Raw genomic sequence first — 19307 nt, 5'->3', positions numbered from 1 at the left:
TTTGAAAAAAACATTTGGTATTGTAATTAGCAAAGTACAAAAAAATTAGATACTTAATTTATACCAACTCAATTAAACGGAATCAAAGGTTACGGGGGGAAAATAAACAATTAAAAGTCACTAGACCTTAAGTTAACCCTATATATTTAGTACTGCTCAGACTACATTCAAGCAACCATGAAATTATCAGACTCATTTTCAGCAACCTCTCCTTACTCTTATCCATCTCAAAACTCAGGGAAAAAATCTTATCTCACAATGTTTGCATTGTAAAGCGATTATAATGTCCAGTGGATTAAACGATACATTAGACGTTTTGTCTTCAGTTTTCAAACATTCTGCCTTTAAATCGGAAACTCAGGAAAATGCAGTCAAAGCTGTTGTCTCAGGTAACTGTCACTGTCATGATTGTTACCTCTGCCTCTGCCCTCCGCTCCTCCTGGACGGATACTAAAATATCACTAAACTAAACACAGAAATTTTGATCACCCAATAGCAACATCTTGCAAGTGCATACACTTACTTCTTTTCATAATCTACAGTAAATGCATACTATCGAAGTTAAGACACATTTTGCTGTCAATAGTAGTAATACACCAGGACCAGACCAGACACTTCCACTCACTTCAGAGAACAACACAATTTGAATTTGGCATGGGATAGGCAATAGGCATAGTCATCCATAGTATAGACTATACTATAGAGTCAGTAGTACTAGTAGTAATATATTTACAAAAAACAACTACATAGAGATATTTCATTAAATTTTAAAGGTCTTTTGACCTATGTGTAACCCTAGTTGTCTGCTGATATGATGTGATACTAGTGATAGCCACAACCTTTTACTTTTACTTAGAAAAATTATTTGATCAAAACATTTAGTGTATCAGTCAGTATCAGTATCATTTAATTTTCTTAGCCAGTCAAGCATGAGCAAGACTAAACTAAAGCAGACAAAAACACATCACTAGCGATAGCAAGCAGCCGTCAATAACAATTGAATGAAAACGTGCTGTGACTCTAAACTCTAATTATTCGCAGAAATTTGTTAAAAGTTAGTGTTAAATGAGTCATGGGTCTTGAGTCTGGCTTGTACTTATCGTCCTATACTTATACTTATAGTAATGAGTGTCTGTTGGGATGCTTGATCCTCTCTAATAATCTTTATTTTTTTCTATGGAATAATGAACTACACAAAGCTCTTTCATCTGATAGTTTGGTCGATTGGGCTGATACTTGGCAGTTAAAGTTTAATGCTGACAAATACAAAGTGCTCCATTTAGGCAACAAAAACCAGAAAGCAACCTACAAAATGAGAAAACATGGGAGTGAGGAGATAATTGATTTACAAGAGACAACATTGGAGAAAGATCTGGGAGTTCATATGGACCCAGAGCTCAAGTTTTCACAGCATTTGGAAAGGCAGGTCAACAAAGCTAACAGAATGCTTGGACTGATAAGGAGATCTTTTGACTATCTTGACTGTGACACTATGAAGTTAATGTTTGCAGCTTTGGTCCGACCACATTTGGAGTTCGGAAACTGTGTATGGGCACCTTATCTTGAAAAGGATAAGAAGCTTATAGAGAGTGTGCTTAGGCGAGCAACAAAGGTCATTGGTGGAGTTATGAACAGCGCTTGAAAAGAGTAGGACTGCCAAGTATGGTCTATCGGCGTTTGAGAGGTGATATGATTGAGACCTCTAAGTTCACACATTGCTTGTACGCGACTCACGATAGGCTGTTCACAGTAGACAAAAAATCAGTCACCAGGGGCCACTCATATAAACTTCTGAAACCCAGAGTTAAAACCACCCTTCAACAAAACTTTTTTACACAGAGAGTAATTGAACGTTGGAACGCATTGCCAGCAAATGTCGTTGAAGCGCCGAGTGTCAATGCTTTCAAGAATAGATTAGATGCTGTGATGGAAAGTTATGTGCATAGAAGTGCCTCCCACCCAAAATAGCTATGATCAAAAGATCAGTAGAGAAAGTGTAGTGTAGGTTAGCTCCTGCTCCTGATCACAAGATCAGGTAAGGAAATGCATTAGATCGGTTGTGAACAAGACATTCAGTGACTGGAAAGACTCGGCGACAGGCCAGTGGCCTAATCAAGCGACGTCTTTCCATATAAATAAACCTGGCAGCATTGATCTGGGCTACCTGAAGGGATTTTATTTTGTCTTTTCTTATGAAAGAGGGGAGAGAATTGCAATAATCTAGCTTTGACAGAATGAGAGAATTAACTTACAAGGTTGAGATGTCTAACACTACGTATTGTTCTCATTTTCATGTACACTAACCTTACGATATGATTTACTTGGTTGGTAAAAGACAGATCTGAATCAATAAATACGCTCAAGTTTCTAACATCCTTAGCAGTTTCAATTACACTATTTCCTAAAACGATTGATTCACAATTTACATTTTAAAGAATTGCTGTCTTGGTGATAAAGATTATTTCAGTTTTACTTTCTTTCAATTTTAGTCTGTTGAATTCCAAGTTTTCAATTTAGCAAAGCAAGATTGGAACGTTCAATTAATCAGGAGATGTATATGGTTGTAGGTTATTGACTTAAAGATTTGACTATCATCTGCATAAAATTGATATTGTAGATTAAAAGTAGAAATGATCGGTCCAAGGGATTTCATGTTCATTACAACAAAAAACTAAACCCAATACTGATCCCTGTGGCACACTAAATCTCAAAGGATGATCAGAATATTTGACATTGATTTTCTATTTTAAATGATTTTATATGTAAAAAAAAAAGAACAACAACAACAACAACAAAACAAATAACAAACCATAAAAAGACGAACAAAATGGATTAGTCTATTTTTTTCAAATGCCCTTTTCCTTTCAACATATTGAAAATTGTTTCTCTATGTGATATAATGTCTATTGATCCCTGGTGTCATGTCCAAAACGTTAAATGAAACATAATTGGTTTGATTATTTAGTCCTGTTTAGTTCACTTCCTAGACTACAATGTGTATGATAGTACATTAATCTAATAGTTTTACTTTTCTTTTGTCTTTCAGGGAAGCATGATATTTACATATCAATGCCCACAGGGGCAGGCAAATCTTTGTGCTATCAACTTCCTGCAGTTATGGCAAAAGGTGTTACATTGGTTATATCCCCCTTGATTGCTTTAATGCAAGATCAGTTAGAACATGTAGAGGAATTAGGTATTCAAGCTGCAACAATCAATTCTAAACTCTCTGCAAGCGAAAGAAAACAGGTGACATCAGATCTACTGTCCAAACGTCCAAAAACAAAATTGTTGTACATAACACCAGAACAGGCAGCTACAGACAATTTTCAGAATCTCGTAGAGACTTTGCACAAAAGAAATCTTCTTTCTTACTTTGTTGTGGATGAAGCTCATTGTGTTTCCCAGTGGGGACATGATTTTCGTCCAGATTATCTAAAGCTGGGAGGATTTAGAAAATGCATTCCTGGAATTCCTTGTATCGCTTTAACTGCCACTGCTACCAAGAATGTTGTGAAGAATATCATTGACCATCTCAGATTGAAAGAACCTCTTCAGTTTAAGACAAGCTGCTTTCGAAGTAATCTGCTTTATGAAGTTTGTATGAAGGAGTTTTTGCCAGATCCCTATCTTGATTTGTACAAATTTTCCATCAAATGCCTTGGTGGGGAATTAGAAGAACACGAGACATGGGTAAGTTTAATCATACTAAATGTTTGCATTTCTAGAAAGCTATGTATGATGTAGAAAGTCTGGCAATTATCAAACAATTTTTGCAAATTGTTATATTTCACCACAGTGTGCCTTATCCCCTGTGTTAGACATTATTTTAATGACCTTCATGATCATCTTATATTTCAATATTGAGATCACACTAAGTTGTACAAATATTTGTTAAAAGCATAAGATTTTAAAAAACCCTAAGAAAATACAAACTTGAGCTTTTATATAGCACAATACCCTCTAGTGTGCTTGAAGTGCTTTACAAGCCGTCCCTTACTAACAGCAACATTTAACATTTAGGATGAGACATGATGCTTTTAAGGTGATATTACATTTTTTTTTTCCGAGATAGTGTTATTAGCTGCCTGGTACTCAATTTACACCTCAGTATGGTGAGAGAATGTGATTAAAGAACCTTTTTAAGGGAATTAACTTTGCACCTCTCATAGCTGGACTCAAATGTGGAACTTACGGGCAGGAAGGCAAGTGTAATGCTACAAGACCACAAAACCACAAATTAATTCTCTTCTTTTTAAAGTAATTTTATTCACATTTCAAGAATTCAAAATAAAGATAAGATTAATTTGACGGTTCACACTTAAATTCGATTATAAAGTTCACTATATGAAATTGATATTTGTAATCTAAACTTTTAATAGTTCATAGATAAAGGAACAAAGATCTCAAATTTGGATTGAACTGATTTTGATACAAAAAAATTAGTCTTTAAGAGCCATTACGCCCATGGAGCTGGAGTTTATCCCGATTTCCACATCTTGAAACAGACATTAGCAATCACTACCCTTTGGATAGGATGCCAGTCTATCGCAAAGTACTTTCCACCAGATCTAACAAACCCAGCTACACAATCACTTCTAGGTGGACAGGAGATCCAAAAAAATCTCGACTGCACTCAAGGTCAAGGTGAAGTGAGTAATCTACCAACTGAGCTATCAGGATCCCTGATTTTGATACAAGTGAGAACAAAATCGCTATGCTTAAAAATTACTCTTTCAATTATTATCAATTAACTTCTTTTTAACAAATAAACATTGATTAATCATCATTACACTTGACACATTTATTATTATTAAAAGAGATATAATGTTTATATTATCATACAGAATGAGAGAGGATGTGGCATCATATACTGCAGATCAAGAGAAGGTTGTGAAGACGTTGCATACCAGTTAACTAGAAAAAGTTTACCATGTAAACCATATCATGCTGGACTAAAGGGAAGCTTGCGAGAACAAACCCAAATTGATTGGATGGAAGGAAAAGTTCCGATCATTGCAGCCACAATCAGTTTTGGAATGGGAGTAGACAAAAGAAATGTCAGGTAAGTATAATATATAATTTTGTGTGACCTCTCTTAGAATTGGATGATCTTCTTTTTCTTCAATTTTTATGGGATTTATGGTGTAATGGCCAGCATGTTGGACCCAATCAATACAATTCAATTAGATCTTCAGTTTGATTTCTTATTGAAACACTACACTGCATAGTATTTTGTTTTTTTCCTTATAGACAAATGAATTGTATTCTTTTCTTTAATTATGTGCTTTGTAGTGGACTGAGGCTATTATTATTATTATTATTATTATTATGATTATTATTATTATTATTATTATTATTATTATTATTATTATTATTATTATTATTATTATTGCTATTATTATTATTGTTGTTGTTATTTATATATTTATTTTAAAGAATCATTTTTTAATTTTAGATTTGTTGCTCACTGGACAATGCCCAAGTCAATGGCAAACTATTATCAAGAATCTGGCAGGGCTGGAAGAGATGGACTACCATCGTACTGTCGTTTGTATTATTCACTTAGAGAAAAGCAGACTGTTTCATTTCTTATAGCACAAGAAAGTAGAAGGCCCAAGGTAATTTGAGCAATTTCTTTTTTCTCCAGTCATATCTTTCTACTGTATTGTTATTGAGTAAATGACCTTTAATCAATTATTTTACTATCTACTATACAATATCCCCTTCATTTCTTTTTTTCAATCTGTATACATCAGGTAAGGATAGCTTATGATCATCATGGGTTGCCATTTCAGTTTGACAGTTAAAAGGAGGGGAAATCATTTAATTTTTCAGGAAGGATATCAAGCGTTAGATGTGTTTTGCCTCTAAACTCTAATATTATAAGGGTGGTTAACTTCATATGGTATACATTTTTATTGTATTAACTTGAATTAAGTTATTTTTAAAAAGATAGAACCATGATTTTGATGACCAGTTTGAAAAAGAATTAGCCAATCTCGTTTCAGAAAAACCCTGAAACCACCAAGATTATGGCCAAATCAGCAGAGGATGGATTTGGTGCTCTTGTCAATTACTGTGAAAGTCCAAAGTAAGCAATCATTTTTTACTTGTTGTTAAAGACTTTAGCAATAATATAATATAATATAATATAATATAATATAATGAACTTATATAGCGCCTAGTTCCAATTTGGAATTGCTCACTGGCGCTTTACATCAACACATCATGTATGATATACAAATATAGAACTGGCATGTTAAAACCACACAAATTCGATGATAACATAATATATTATAATAAAATACATACTAAGAGTCCAAATTATATGCCCTACAGAAAAGCTCAGTTTTTAACCGTTTTCTAAAGATAAGTGGATTTTCACTTTTTTAGTTTCAATATTGATGGAGTTCCACAGTCGGGGGGCATGGTGGTCAAAGGATTTCTCATGAAAAACTAACGATTTTGGGGGTTCCCTTAGGATATTTAAATTAGCAGATCTTAAATTTCGACTGGGTTCATAAAAGTGGATAAGTTCCTGAAGGTAAACAGGAGCGGAATTGTTTAAGCAATTGAAAACATGGGTGAGTATTTTAAATTCAATCCTAAACTTTACAGGTAGCCAGTGTAGGTCCTCCAAAATCGGTGTTATATGCTCGCGCTTTTTAGATAACGTTACCAATCGAGCTGCTTTGTTCTGTATCTTTTGGAGTCGATTAATGACATTATTATCACAACCATAGAGCAAGCTATTGCAATAATCAAGGCGGGTAAGAATCAAAGAGACCACAAGAAGTTTAGTAGTATCAATATCAAGAAGCCTTCTAATAGCACCAATAGATCTAAGGTAAAGATTGCAGGATCTAGTTACATTAGTGACATGGGCAGACATGTTTAATTTGGTATCGAATAAAACTCCTAAGTTTCTCACAGGTTCTTTAGTGATGGGAATTACACAATCAGAAAGATTCAGGTTAAGCGTGGAAAGGTCCACGAGGCCCCGTCTTGTAATTTGCAACACCTCTGTTTTATTTTCATTTAACCTGAGTTTGTTGCAACACATCCAGTCACTGATCTCAGAGATACAATTTTCTATATCCGTTATAACGTTTTAGCAGTGATTATATCATAAAGGAAAAAACATATACACTGACTTTTGAAATCTAAATGACTGTTTCTTTCTCTTTGTTACTATTTGAAAAAAGAAGTTGTAAAATATCTTGTCAGAAATTTTTAGGAAATAAAAAAATATTTATGTGTTTATTTGATTTCTCAGACAACAATTCATAAAGAAATATAAATTTGTTCCTTTCGATATAAATATTTAATTTTTATTTTTTAAAACATTTGTTTCAGGTGTCGTCACTGGTCCATTGCTTCATACTTTGGTGATGACAAACCAAATTGTGAGCGAGCCTGTGATGTGTGCCGTGATCCTAAAAAGGTTGAGAGAGATATGTTAAATATGCAACGGGGCCTTATCAATACTAAAATGCGAACCAGTCTTGGTGGCACAATAAGGGTGTATGATGATGATGATGGGAGCGATATGTATGAAGGGGGACGGCGAGGTAGCAAGAGGTAAGTTATTGATACAATGAGTACGTTTGAACAATCTTGATAATTTGGTTCAAATTTTTCTCTAATAATATTCCTTTATCTCCCCTGAATTGTGACAAAACATAAGCAGAGCTTTTTAACCAGCCTTTACACTAGTAGTGCTATTGCCGGTCACTAAATACAATATAAACAAATAATCTGAGAAGATGACTTTATGGTAGCTAAGGGAAAAAAATTAATTAAAAAATTGAGCTTTTATATAGAGCAATATCCACAAAATGTGCTCAAAGCGCTTACAAGGGGTCCCTGGCCAACAGCAACATTTAACATTTAGGACAGGACATGACGCCTGTTAGGCGATGTTATAATTTTTTCGGACAGAGACAACGCTGTTTACGACCAGGTACTCATTTTACACCTGAGTGCAGTGAGAGAATGTGAGTAAAGAGCCTTTTCCAAGTACTCAATTATGCGCAGAGCAAGGCTCGAACCCAGGACCTTCCGATTCGAAAGCGAGTGTCATACCACAAGACCACATAGCCGCAAGGAACAGAATTGCATGATTATGGAAAATAATTGATTCAGAACTGCAACAAAGTACATGTTTTTTTCGAAATAAAAATATTGAGACTTTATGATGGATATGTGTTCTGTATGAAAATTTATTTGACTCTCTAATGTAATGTTTGTAGGGAAACTGAAGACTATGGGAAAGGAGGAGGAAGCAGTGATGAAGGAGACTATCACAAAGATCTACAAAATGCAGAAAGAGAAAAGCAGCAAAGGAATAGAATGATTACTGATGAATTCAAGAAAAGAAAAGGAAATTCAGCTGTAAGTTCTTTTTACAATTTACACATATATTTCCTTGGTTATGTAGCTATGAGGGCCCTGATGTCTCTGTTGGTATCGCCCTCACTTCACAGACAAAGAGGCCAAGATCGATCCCAGATGTAGTCAAGATTTTTTTCTGACCCCCCTGTCCACTCAGCAGTGATTGGGTATCTGGATCTGTTAGATCTGGAGGAAGGTACTTTGCGATTGACTAGTGTCTTATCCAAAGGGTAGCAAGCAATTTCTACTGTCCGTTTCACGCTATAGAAACCGAGATAAACTCCGGCTCCATGAGCCTGATGGCTCTGTAAGGACTACTTTTTTTTTTTAATATAGCTATATTGTATAATTTTGATAACTGCTCCTCCACCTCCTACTCCTTCTTTTCTTCTTCCTCCTCATCCTCCTGCTTCTTGATTTACTTACTTACTTACTTCATTACTCACTTACTTACTTAAGCCCTTGGGCTCCCCATGGAGCATAGGCCATCAACTGTCTGTTGACCGTCCTGTTATCTTCATTTTCATTATATGAACCAAGGTTTTAAATGATTGAAAATAACGAAAAAGCTCTATGGGACGGTCATTGTCAAATTTCGTCCCCATTAAACTGCAGGTTGTCCCAATTAAGTGGCTGGGATTTGGAAAGGGTATGAATTTTTATATAGAAAAAATTCCATTCCCAAGTAATCGTCCCAATAAAGCAATTGTCCCAATTAAGCGATGTCCCTAATACCGGCTTGGACTGTATTTTCAAAATTACTTCAATCTGCTACTAAATTTGTGTATTTTATCTTTTTATGAATAATTTTTATGTTGTTTTATTTTTCAAGCTGTCACAGAGATAGACATTACATAGAATGCAACTGAGTACAGTCTCTCATGTGTAGCTACAATTTTTTCCATCATCTGTTTCACACTAAAAGCAATGCCTTTTTTGTCGTCATTTGTTTATAATTTCTGATTTATTGAAGAGATAAGATTGTGCAGCTTTTACCATTAGCACTATTTTTGTTGATCATGAGAATGTTCAGTTAGTCATATAGTGGGTGAATTTTTATCATTATGGAAACATTTGATAGGTAAGATGATATGTGTTGGATCACATTAGATTGAAGGGGGAATGTCACATTGGTTTTCTAAAAATTCATTTCCAACCTGATATGACCTGGTGACTAATTTTATCACCCTCGTGAAAAGAAAATAATATTTTTTAAAAAGATAAATTGTTCTTTACTTTTTAAATTATTATCTATGTGCAATGCAATATAATTCCCTTAAATTCTCAAATTTCTTAGAGCTCAAGAGACGAGTCAAGAAACGAACCTGAGGAGATTCCTGCTGATTGTCCTTTGCGAAATGTGAACAGCCAAAGAATTCCCAAGTTGTCCGTGAAGGTATTGATGCTATGCGCTTAATTAAAATACTCACAACATCACCAGTCTGATATAAAGTACCAACTCAAAAAAATGATGTGTAACCTTTAACATTTATATTGATATAATTTAGTGAGAACTACTCATAAAAATGGTTGGCTAAAAATAGTAACAAACAGCTGAGTGACTCAAGCAAAAAAAATGCTATTCTTATCAACATCATCATCATCATCATCACAGTCACCTTTAGTATTGTTACTATTATTATTATTATTATTATTATTATTATTATTATTATTATTATTATTATTATTATTATTATTATTATTATTGTTGTTGTTGTGGTTATTATTATTATTGTTGTGGTTATTTTTATTATTATTATTATTATTATTATTATTGCAGTAGTTGTTGTTATAATAATGATAATTATATTAATAATAATAATAATTATTGTTATTATTATTGTCATTTTTATTATTATTATTATTATTATTATTATTATTATTACTATTATTATTATTGTTATTATTATTGTCATTTTTATTATTATTATTATTATTATTATTATTATTTTTGCTTCTTCTATAATATATTTCATATTAAAAAGTAATTATAACCTGAATTACAGAATAACAATCAAAGCAACCCATATTTTTTATTTCATACGTGTGGATGTTTATAATCAGCTTAGGGGAAAGACAGGTAGTTTGGAATAATTATATATTTCATTTTTGTGGTTTTAAGTAATATTAATATTTTGATATTCTACAGTTTTGTTTTGTTTTTGGTTAGATATTCTATATTGTGATGAGTAAAAAAAATGTGAAAGATGGAATATATTTCATGTATTTCTTATGGTTCTTTGGTTATTCAAATACAAATAATATTTTTATCATCTTTTCAATTACAGACTAGAGAATACTGCTTTGAAATGATTGAGAAATCATTTTACTCTAACTTTATAGAAGCGTATGCTGATGATGAAATTCGAATTAAAGCCAGAGATTATGAGCCAAGAGCATGTGCCTTAGACACAGAATATGAAATTTTTATGTCAAGCAAACTGCCAACGTCTTACAAATCGTCTGTGATGAAAGTTGTCAGCGAAGCTCGCAAGTTGACTCAAAATAAAAAACCTTATAGCTGCTTCTTGAACAACAGTAGTGAAACAAAAAGTTCTAATGAGCACTCCCATAACCAGAATGAACACAATGAAAATTCCAATAATGGAAGTACAGATAAAAGCAAATCTTCTCCAACCCTCCAGTCATCTCATTCAAAATTTTCTGGCTCATCCTTTTCACCATCATCGTCATCATCAAATGTTAATAAAACAGAAGGTGGTACATCTAAGTCTGACTTTGAAAGTGCAAGCAGTATGCTTTCCCGACAGGTCGTACAAGGATCTTCTTCCATTTCTAGTTTGTTTTGTGATAACAGTAGAAGAAAGTCATCAGACAATTTCAGTAATGCTTTTCAGACTGCAAGCAAACTCTTGAAAAAGAGACAGGGACGTGAAAGTATTAGTGATTGTTTCACTGATGTTGATGAATGGGATAGTGTGAGCAGCTCTTTGCATAGAAAATCCAAATACGAGCATAGGGAGAAGGATGGTTTTAATAGGAATAAATCTCCAGATCGAAAATCTAAAAGTATGATGGATTACTTCAAACGTTCTGACAAAAACTCACATTCAGGTTTTCATTCTCCACGACGAAAACTGTCACATTCGCCGAGGAGAAAATCTTCAGAATCTCCAAGGAGAAAATCTTCACCATCTCCTAGGAGAAAATCTTCACCATCTCCAAGGAGAAAATCTTCATCATCTCCCAGGAGAAAATCTTCGCCATCTCTGAGGTTAAAATCTTCACCATCTCCCAGGAGGAAATTGCCACATTCTCCAAGAGGAAAATCTCCAAATAGAAATTTGTTACATTCACCTAGAAGGAAATTGCTACATTCTCCAAGGGGAAAATCATCCCACTCTCCAAGGACTGGATCCTTGCATTCTCCAAAACGTAATTCTTCAAAATCATCCAATGACTACCCTAGTAATGTGATTTGTATTGAAGATGATTCCTCTGATTCAGAAAAGGGAAAGAAAAGGAAGAAGTCTGACAAAAATATCTGCAGTTCTATGAAGAAGTCAAAACATCACAAAACTGATGATTTCATAGACTTGACAATGGATGATGAGGCTGAGAAAAAGACATCTAGATTCTTGAAGACTGGCAAAATGAAATCTAAACCTTCAGAGGCTGAAAAATGCAAAACAAAATCTTCAGAGGCTGAAAAAAGCAAAACAAAATCTTCAGAGGCTGAAAAAAGCAAAACAAAATCTTCAGAGGCTGAAAAAAGCAAAACAAAATCTTCAGAGGCTGAAAAAAGCAAAACAAAATCTTCAGAGGCTGAAAAAAGCAAAACAAAATCTTCAGAGATTGAGAAAATCAGATCTAATGTACCTGATGTTGAAAAAAGTAAACCTAATAGTGACTCTTCAACGAAGCCTTTATCGCCACAAGACAGCAAAAGCAAACGCGATGTTTTCTCTGCTTTGGGAATCAGCAAATTTAACAGCCTTATGGATAACTCGTCCTTGAAATCGCTATTTTTCAAACATAAAGATTCAAAATCTGATGAAAATTGCGGTAAAGTCAGGAATGATAATGAGCATGATGTAGTCAGTTGGAATGGAGACAGAGCTAAAATGAACACCACAGAGGACAGTTCTAGAGTCAGACTGGCTCATGATACAAGCTCTCGTAAAAGGACGATCTCTGAAGAGGTAAGGATTATTGGGGTGAGGGGGATTGGTAATCTATTTTCGTTGTTTTAGCTAGGTTAACCAATAATGCCTCACATATATTTACATCAAACTAATCAAAAGACATCAAATAATTGAGTTTCTCAAACAGTGGAGAGTTCAGTTGAACCAAACTGCAGTTAGAGCTGTTAGAATTTGAAGTAAAGAAAAAGCTTACGGATTTGGGGCAACCTACCCTATTTCTCAGGGCATAGACTACTTATTATTTTGCATTAACTTTAAATTTTGAGGGAATACATTTGTTTTGTGTTATTTTAGAAAACTTAAACTGTCACATTTGTAATTATCTCAAGGAAAAATACCCATTGCTGTTAATACTTTTTTAAGTAATTATTGGTGTCTTTTACTATATTCAGCAACTCGAAATGCAAAAGACTCTAGATGCAACTTTGAGTAAAAAGCCAAAATATGAAGAAGAAGACAGTCTTCATAAAGAGAAAAGACAAGTTGATCATGTGAGTCATCTTTTGAACAGAAATTCAATAAAATACAACTATTCATATTTTCTTTATCATAGAGCTTTCTTTTGTGAGCTGTTAAATATCACTTCGATTGTTGATACATCAAATTGATTTAAAAGTAGCATCCTTTTATATGCTTCACTTTAAATTTGATAAAAAAAGTTTGTTTTTCAGTAATGTGTTGCTTTCATACAATAAAAACCGGTTAAACGGAAATTCAAGGGACTTGGTATTTTATTTCAGTTTAGATAAATCCCAAAAAGTTATCATGATTTACAATGGGTAATATTATCACGCTGCTATCATTCATCCCACTGTCATCACACAGTGTATTGCATCAAATTGTTCAACTGGAAGTAGTGTGTGATCGGGGGGGGGGGGGGGGGGGGGGGAGGAGAGTTGTTAGTCATATATGTGCACACAAACTAGCGTTGTGATAGTAGATGCCAAAGAGAGCAATAGTGTTATATTATAACTCCAACGTCATCTTTATGGAGTTACACCATTACTGCTCTCAACCAGCATATTGTGTTTTCACCATCAAGTAAGAGTGGACTGGTGTGGTCGGGGTGGAATTGGTTTGGAGGGGAGAGTAAAGAGGCAATAGATGAATAATGCATTGTGGATTAATGTGGGCTGGTAGGAGGATGGGGGGAAGCGTTGGTGGAAAAATGAAGAGGGTTTCAACAGAGGCATGTGAAGGGTGTTTGTTTTTTGTTTGTTTGTTGCTTTAGGTCTCTTCCAACACAATTGAGGTTATATGAGAGACCGCTGAAACAAAAAAACAAGCAATCTAACAAAAATAGTACAAATGTAAATCAAAATCATAACCTAAAGATGTCATAAGCTAAATTATAAATAACCAAGAACAAACAGGCAGAAGATTTACAGAAAAAAAATATCCCCTGTCAAAAATACAATCACAAACCAAAGAAGCAGGATAGGCTAGTAAAGAGAAGAAGAAACGACATCACTATCGGATCGTACACCCATGCGAACATCATAGGTATATGATTCAAGGGTGATGCTCCCATCCAACCACTCACGTGAAGGGTGTTGGATGGATACAAGAGAGAGCATTGTGTAACAGTAGTAACAGGAATTTTGTTCAGTTATCGGTAATATTTTTCTTAGCTTATTCAGTTATTTAGCAATTTCTTTTCGGTTTAAAGTTAGTTGAGCATAGTGGCATTCGGTTTATTGATACCAGGGTAACAGAAACAAAGAGGAAAAAATGACAACATTTTGATTTCCTTTCGGTTTAGCTGCCTTTTTGGTTTAACAGATTTTGACTGTATAAACAAACTTAGAGAATCCTTTCACTTTCATTGTAATTAATTTTCTATACTCTTTGGTTAGTATATTTGGCTTTATATTTTTGCTCCCTATTCTTCATTTCTTTTTTATTTTTAAAAATCCCGTTTTTGCGTTTTTCCTGCCTATTTACGATTTATTATTTTTCTTCCCTACATTACCATTCATATATTTTGATTGATATCCAGGCTATAATTCAACCTGTATGGAAGGATGAAGAAGCAGATAGGGCGCAAGATATGAAAGAGATGAAGCATGTCGCAGACACTGTAGTCAAGTATCTAACACCGTACTACAAAGAGGGCAGATTTTCAAACAAGGTTAGTAACAAGGGCATGATAAAAAACAATTGAACAAAAAACAAATCTGATTGTAAGTTGATGGAGAGAGTGGGGGGAGGGCGCAGATGGAAAGTGCTTAGCAATGGAATAGAATAGTTAAGCTATATTTCTCTCCTTTTCACGCTGCAAAAACTCCAACTCAATTGGTCAATTGGCTAAAAGACGACTAATTCTGGATGACTATGGGTGGTGTTGAATTATCCTTCATAATAATCAAATTAATATCAATTTTTAAGACTTTTTGGCTGAATTTGGTCCCTATCTATGGACATTGTAGGGCACCAACAATTGTACAAAGCAAATAAAGATTTATAAAGAGAAATTGATGAGATAATTACTGCACCAGGAGTTCAATATGATAAATTGAATATGAGGCAAAACGATCTGGGGATATAGGCTTGTGGCTTCAGAGGCTCATCATAGGCACAATCAGTGTAGTTAAGGTATGTTGAGCAAGTCAGTAATTGGAAGGATGGCAGTGATTGCAAAACTCTTGCAAAAGCACAGTAATAATGTGTTTGTTTGAATAGTGAAGTAAAAATTTATCCTGAGACTGGAATTTTATGAATGTCAATCCAGAAATGTTTTCCCATTCTAAATTTTAAGTATTTTAATTTTTTAAATATTTTCTGTCCGTTCATAGGAGCTCTTTAAAGCTGTTGCCAAGACAATCACTCACAGGGTCCGTGATGTCACCAAGGGCTTACCCACCTCAGGTAGGATTGAATTTACAATTTTAACTCTCTTCATAGTATCAAAGGTATTTACTTATTTCTTCATTCATGACCTCCCGTGATGGGCACGAGTTTACTTGCTATGTCTTCCATCCCCTTATATATGTTTTCCATGTTGCTTTCTATCTTTGTCTTGGAATGAGATTGGTTTTGTCCTTAGCTGAGGTGAAAACAGTAGAATATTTCGTATTTGTTTTGGGAGACGATATGTTTTTCCTTGTAAATCATCTCTCTGTTATGTTTGTAAGTTATGCATTCTGTTTTGGATATATTCTGTAAAGAGTTGAACGTATTCTTCTTAGTGGGATCCTGTACTGGTGTCTTGATGAGACTTTTAGGTATCTCAAACTAAGCACACTTATAGTGTGCTCTTGGAATCTACATGTGTTCCCTATTTGAACCATTCCCCATTGTCTTATTTTTCATGGCAACCTTTACTTGTAATTTTATAATTTTTTCACTATCCTGTTTTTTTGCCTTTTTACTGACACTGAAATGACCAACATTTTTCGCAAGCACCATAAACCCCTTTAAAAATCAAACAAAACTTCATTCATGGCGTACTTTATCCAAACAGAAAATGTCAATCAGTTTTGTGGTGATGGTGAATGAGCCATTTATTAGGAAACCAACTTTATTAGTACGAATGCTGTGAATTTGGAGCCAGTTGGTCTAGGACCTCACTCAGTCCTTTGTGCTTTTTAAAACCCATAAACGATATAGGAAAAGGCCTATCCCAAGAAACCAGTTTAAAACTTTTTCCCAATGACCGTTTACTGTTTAGAGAAATAGATGGTTGCTTTCAGAACGACCTCGACATAGTTGTAAAATGGACCAAAAGTTGGCTTCTTATGCTGAATCCTGAGCCAGTTCCCTCAAAAAGTAAAGTCTCAAGCTTACTCTACACTTGTAAGACCAACTTTGGAATATACCAGCTCAGCTCATACACAAAAAACACTCCAAAAGAAAATCAAATAGGCGCAACATAAATCCACACGAAAAGGACACAATTACATTAGTAGATCAATAAAAAACTTCGACTATCAGTACTATTTAAAAAGGAGCTTTGTATTATCTTATTTTCTCACATTGTGTTTGATCATTGAGTGAATAACATGGTATATCATGTCTGGAAAGAAAAGTGTTTATCTTGAGACTCTAATGGAAATTTTTATTTATTATGTGATTTTTAATAGGTAAGGAGGAAGCCAAGCGCCTTATCAGGGAATACATGGACGAACATGGGAAAATTACAGATAAAACTAATGTGGACACTTGGAGTTAAAGGTGTATGGTGTATGATTTTGTTAATATAGATTTGTTGAGAGCACTAACTGGTGGAGAGAGAGAGAGAGAGAGAGAGAGAGAGAGAGAGAGAGAGAGGAGAGAGAGAGAGAGAGAGAGAGAGAGAGAGAGAGAGAAGAGAGAGAGAGAGAGAGAGAGAGAGAGGGGAGAGAGAGAGAGAGAGAGAGAGAGAGAGAGAGAGAGAGAGAGGAGAGAGAGAAAGAGGAGAGAGAGAGAGAGAGAGCGCCCAAGGACACAACTGTTGATACATATTGACAAAGGGGTGCTCATTTATTTTTGGAAATGTATCCGTTGTATTGCCCTTATTCTCTAAAAGGACAATATAATGTTGAATTGTTTTTCTTATACATGAAAAAATCATTCTAAGACATATAAATTGTCACCAGTTTGTTTATTGCTGTTGTATAATGATTGCAAGTTGCCAGTTAATTGTAAATTAACTAAAAAAGTGACCAACTGTCCATCTGTGACCCATCATCTGAAAACGGTGTTGTCCGGATGAACCAGATGCTAAAAACTCAAATTAAAGCTAAGCTGGTTAAAAATTTTATTTATTGGTATACAGCACACTAAAATATGATACCGTAGTCATTCTCCTCCATAAAACATACAAACTCAACCCAAGTCTGAGATTTATATGTTGTAAATTTAATTTTCAGCATCCTACTACTGTTTTGAGGCGAGGGGTCACATATGGTATTATTTAGTAGTAGTGACGTAAGTGGAGAAAATTGAGTTTAATGTCAAAATAATTAGAATGAGGAAATATATGGTTTTATAAAAATTGAAAAAAACAAAACTTAACTCACTCAATCCTAGAGATTTTTGCTACTTTTCAAAATTGGAAAAAAAAATGTATTAAAAAATGAGCATGTGTGCATAGATCGTTTTATTCAACTCCCATCATGTAAAAACTAAAAATATTAGCTTTGATACTACGCCTAAAATTTGTCTCAGAAAAATGTAATAAATAGGCATGGGGTAAAAGTAACTGGGGTAAACCATGGATATAGTCGGTGTTAGGGTTGAGTGAGTTAACATCCTCAATGAAGGCATTGATTTTAACCCAAATGGTATGAATTAAGCGTAAATAAATTCAATATTATGTATTAGTATTAGGTTCAATCTGACAAAAAAAACAAACATTTTGAGTCAATTGGTCACTTTTTTAAAAGAGCCACACAATATTCAACGACCACATATAGTTGTCCGGTATGTGAACTTGCCACATATTTTTTTCAGGTGTTTTATGTGTTAGTTCTTGTCTAATATTGTGTTATAATTTTTGCCCAAAGAGGCCACTTCCCAAACAAGACATCTTGTGATGTCTTTGAAATGCTAATATTTTTAGACCACGTCTTTGAATTATATCTTCCAACCACTTTTTGTTAGTTTTAAAATCAGTTTTATCTGACACAAGTGATTTTTTTTTTTTTTTTTTTTTTTGTGTGAATATTTTATCACAAGTAGAGTATTGTTACTCACATTTCACTTTCGTGCTATTGAGGAAAAAAAATATTTGTAGAAATTTATGCAAAACTATAGAGTTTCTTTCTAAAATGTTATTCTTTTATTGAAGAGTTATCAAGGCCATTTTCAATGCATTTTTATTTTAATCATTAAGTTTGATCAAGATAGATAAATAAATTTGATACCTATGAATTAAATTATCTTAAGTAGCGCTGCATTGGAAATCAACAGAAATTTATGGAATACCATATTCATTATTTTTAAATCTATATTATATATTTTGCTTTTTAAGTTTATAGTGAATTAATTATACTTGTACTAATGTTGTATACTTTGGGGCAGTTCAATTTTTTTCCAGTACTTGTGCACTTTACAGTAAATTCTAAATTCTAAACTCCCAGCAAAGCACTCGTATTTGTAATAAATTTGCAAACAAGTTATGGGGATGTATCAATAAAAAATGTTGTTAATACTTTATTTTGAAATTTAAATCTCAAAAAGAAACAAAACATGCTTCCTTTGCTTTATCTAAACATATCCAGTTATAGAGATTTTTAGTAATATTCAATGACATTTGCAACTTATGTACCTTTTGCTTACCATCCATTGAAATTGTTGATAAAAAAAAAAAAAAAAAACAAAAAAAAAAAAACCCTGTAGATTGAAAGATTTTTCTCTAACGTGTCTCTGATCAAACTAATATGTTGAAAAGACCAAAGCCTTTGATAGCTCTTTTCAAAATTATTACCACCATTGTTTTTTGAAAATTTGATATCTGTTAAAGAACAATCAAATTCCTATTTACCATGCTCTCTTCCAATAAGAATGTTTCATTTTTCAACCCATGCCACTGCCCTCTCTCATAATGATATCCCTATCATTCATTTTAAAATGTAGTTGTTGATTGTAGCCCAACAAAACAAGTTTGTTACCATGCCCTTGAAATGCAATATTTTTGTTCCTCCAATACTTGAAATAAATTCATTTGAAATAAAAAGAATGTTTTTCGGCCTTTTTACTTTCTTTCTTTTTAATGTTACAGTCTCTATTTCATATTAATCAAAACCACTACTTTTCATGTTA

The 19307-nt window shown here is 33.8% G+C and overlaps 1 protein-coding gene across 2 annotated transcripts; it reads left to right on the top strand.

Annotated features, from left to right (window-relative positions):
• Positions 1 to 187: 187 nt before the first annotated feature.
• Positions 188 to 17897, top strand: LOC144971477 (uncharacterized). 2 transcript variants are annotated; one of them, XR_013645141.1, is made up of 14 exons: positions 195 to 389; positions 3047 to 3693; positions 4848 to 5065; positions 5459 to 5621; positions 6012 to 6094; positions 7360 to 7584; positions 8256 to 8397; positions 9695 to 9793; positions 10686 to 12560; positions 12956 to 13054; positions 14563 to 14694; positions 15359 to 15431; positions 16646 to 16786; positions 16920 to 17897. XR_013645141.1 is itself a non-coding variant. In XM_078912430.1 (13 exons), the coding sequence occupies exons 1-13, from the start codon at positions 284 to 286 to the stop codon at positions 16732 to 16734; spliced, it is 3951 nt and encodes a 1316-aa protein (XP_078768556.1). In that variant the 5' UTR covers positions 188 to 283; the 3' UTR covers positions 16735 to 16787. The 2 variants fall into 2 exon arrangements, 1 of the variants encoding a protein (XP_078768556.1); XM_078912430.1 differs by lacking the exon at positions 16920 to 17897 and having other exon boundaries at positions 188 to 389; positions 16646 to 16787.
• The last annotated feature ends 1410 nt before the right edge of the window (positions 17898 to 19307 follow it).

This window comes from Berghia stephanieae, chromosome 4 (genome assembly GCF_034508935.2).
Source record: "Berghia stephanieae isolate SIO BIC M18660-M18661 chromosome 4, UCSD_Bste_1.3, whole genome shotgun sequence".
NCBI classification, from domain to species: domain Eukaryota; kingdom Metazoa; phylum Mollusca; class Gastropoda; order Nudibranchia; family Aeolidiidae; genus Berghia; species Berghia stephanieae.
The sequence above is the reverse complement of the archived record's forward strand: the minus strand, read 5'-3'. Positions and strand labels throughout refer to the sequence as shown.

What these genes read in the sequence shown, in the direction of transcription:
- LOC144971477 (XM_078912430.1), top strand. Translation starts at nt 284, where the DNA reads ATGTCCAGTGGATTAAACGATACATTAGACGTTTTGTCTTCAGTTTTC. An exon ending in AGTCAAAGCTGTTGTCTCAG is followed by an intron (nt 390 to 3,046) that starts GTAACTGTCACT and finishes TTTGTCTTTCAG; the next exon opens with GGAAGCATGATATTTACATA. An exon ending in GTAGACAAAAGAAATGTCAG is followed by an intron (nt 5,066 to 5,458) that starts GTAAGTATAATA and finishes TTTTAATTTTAG; the next exon opens with ATTTGTTGCTCACTGGACAA.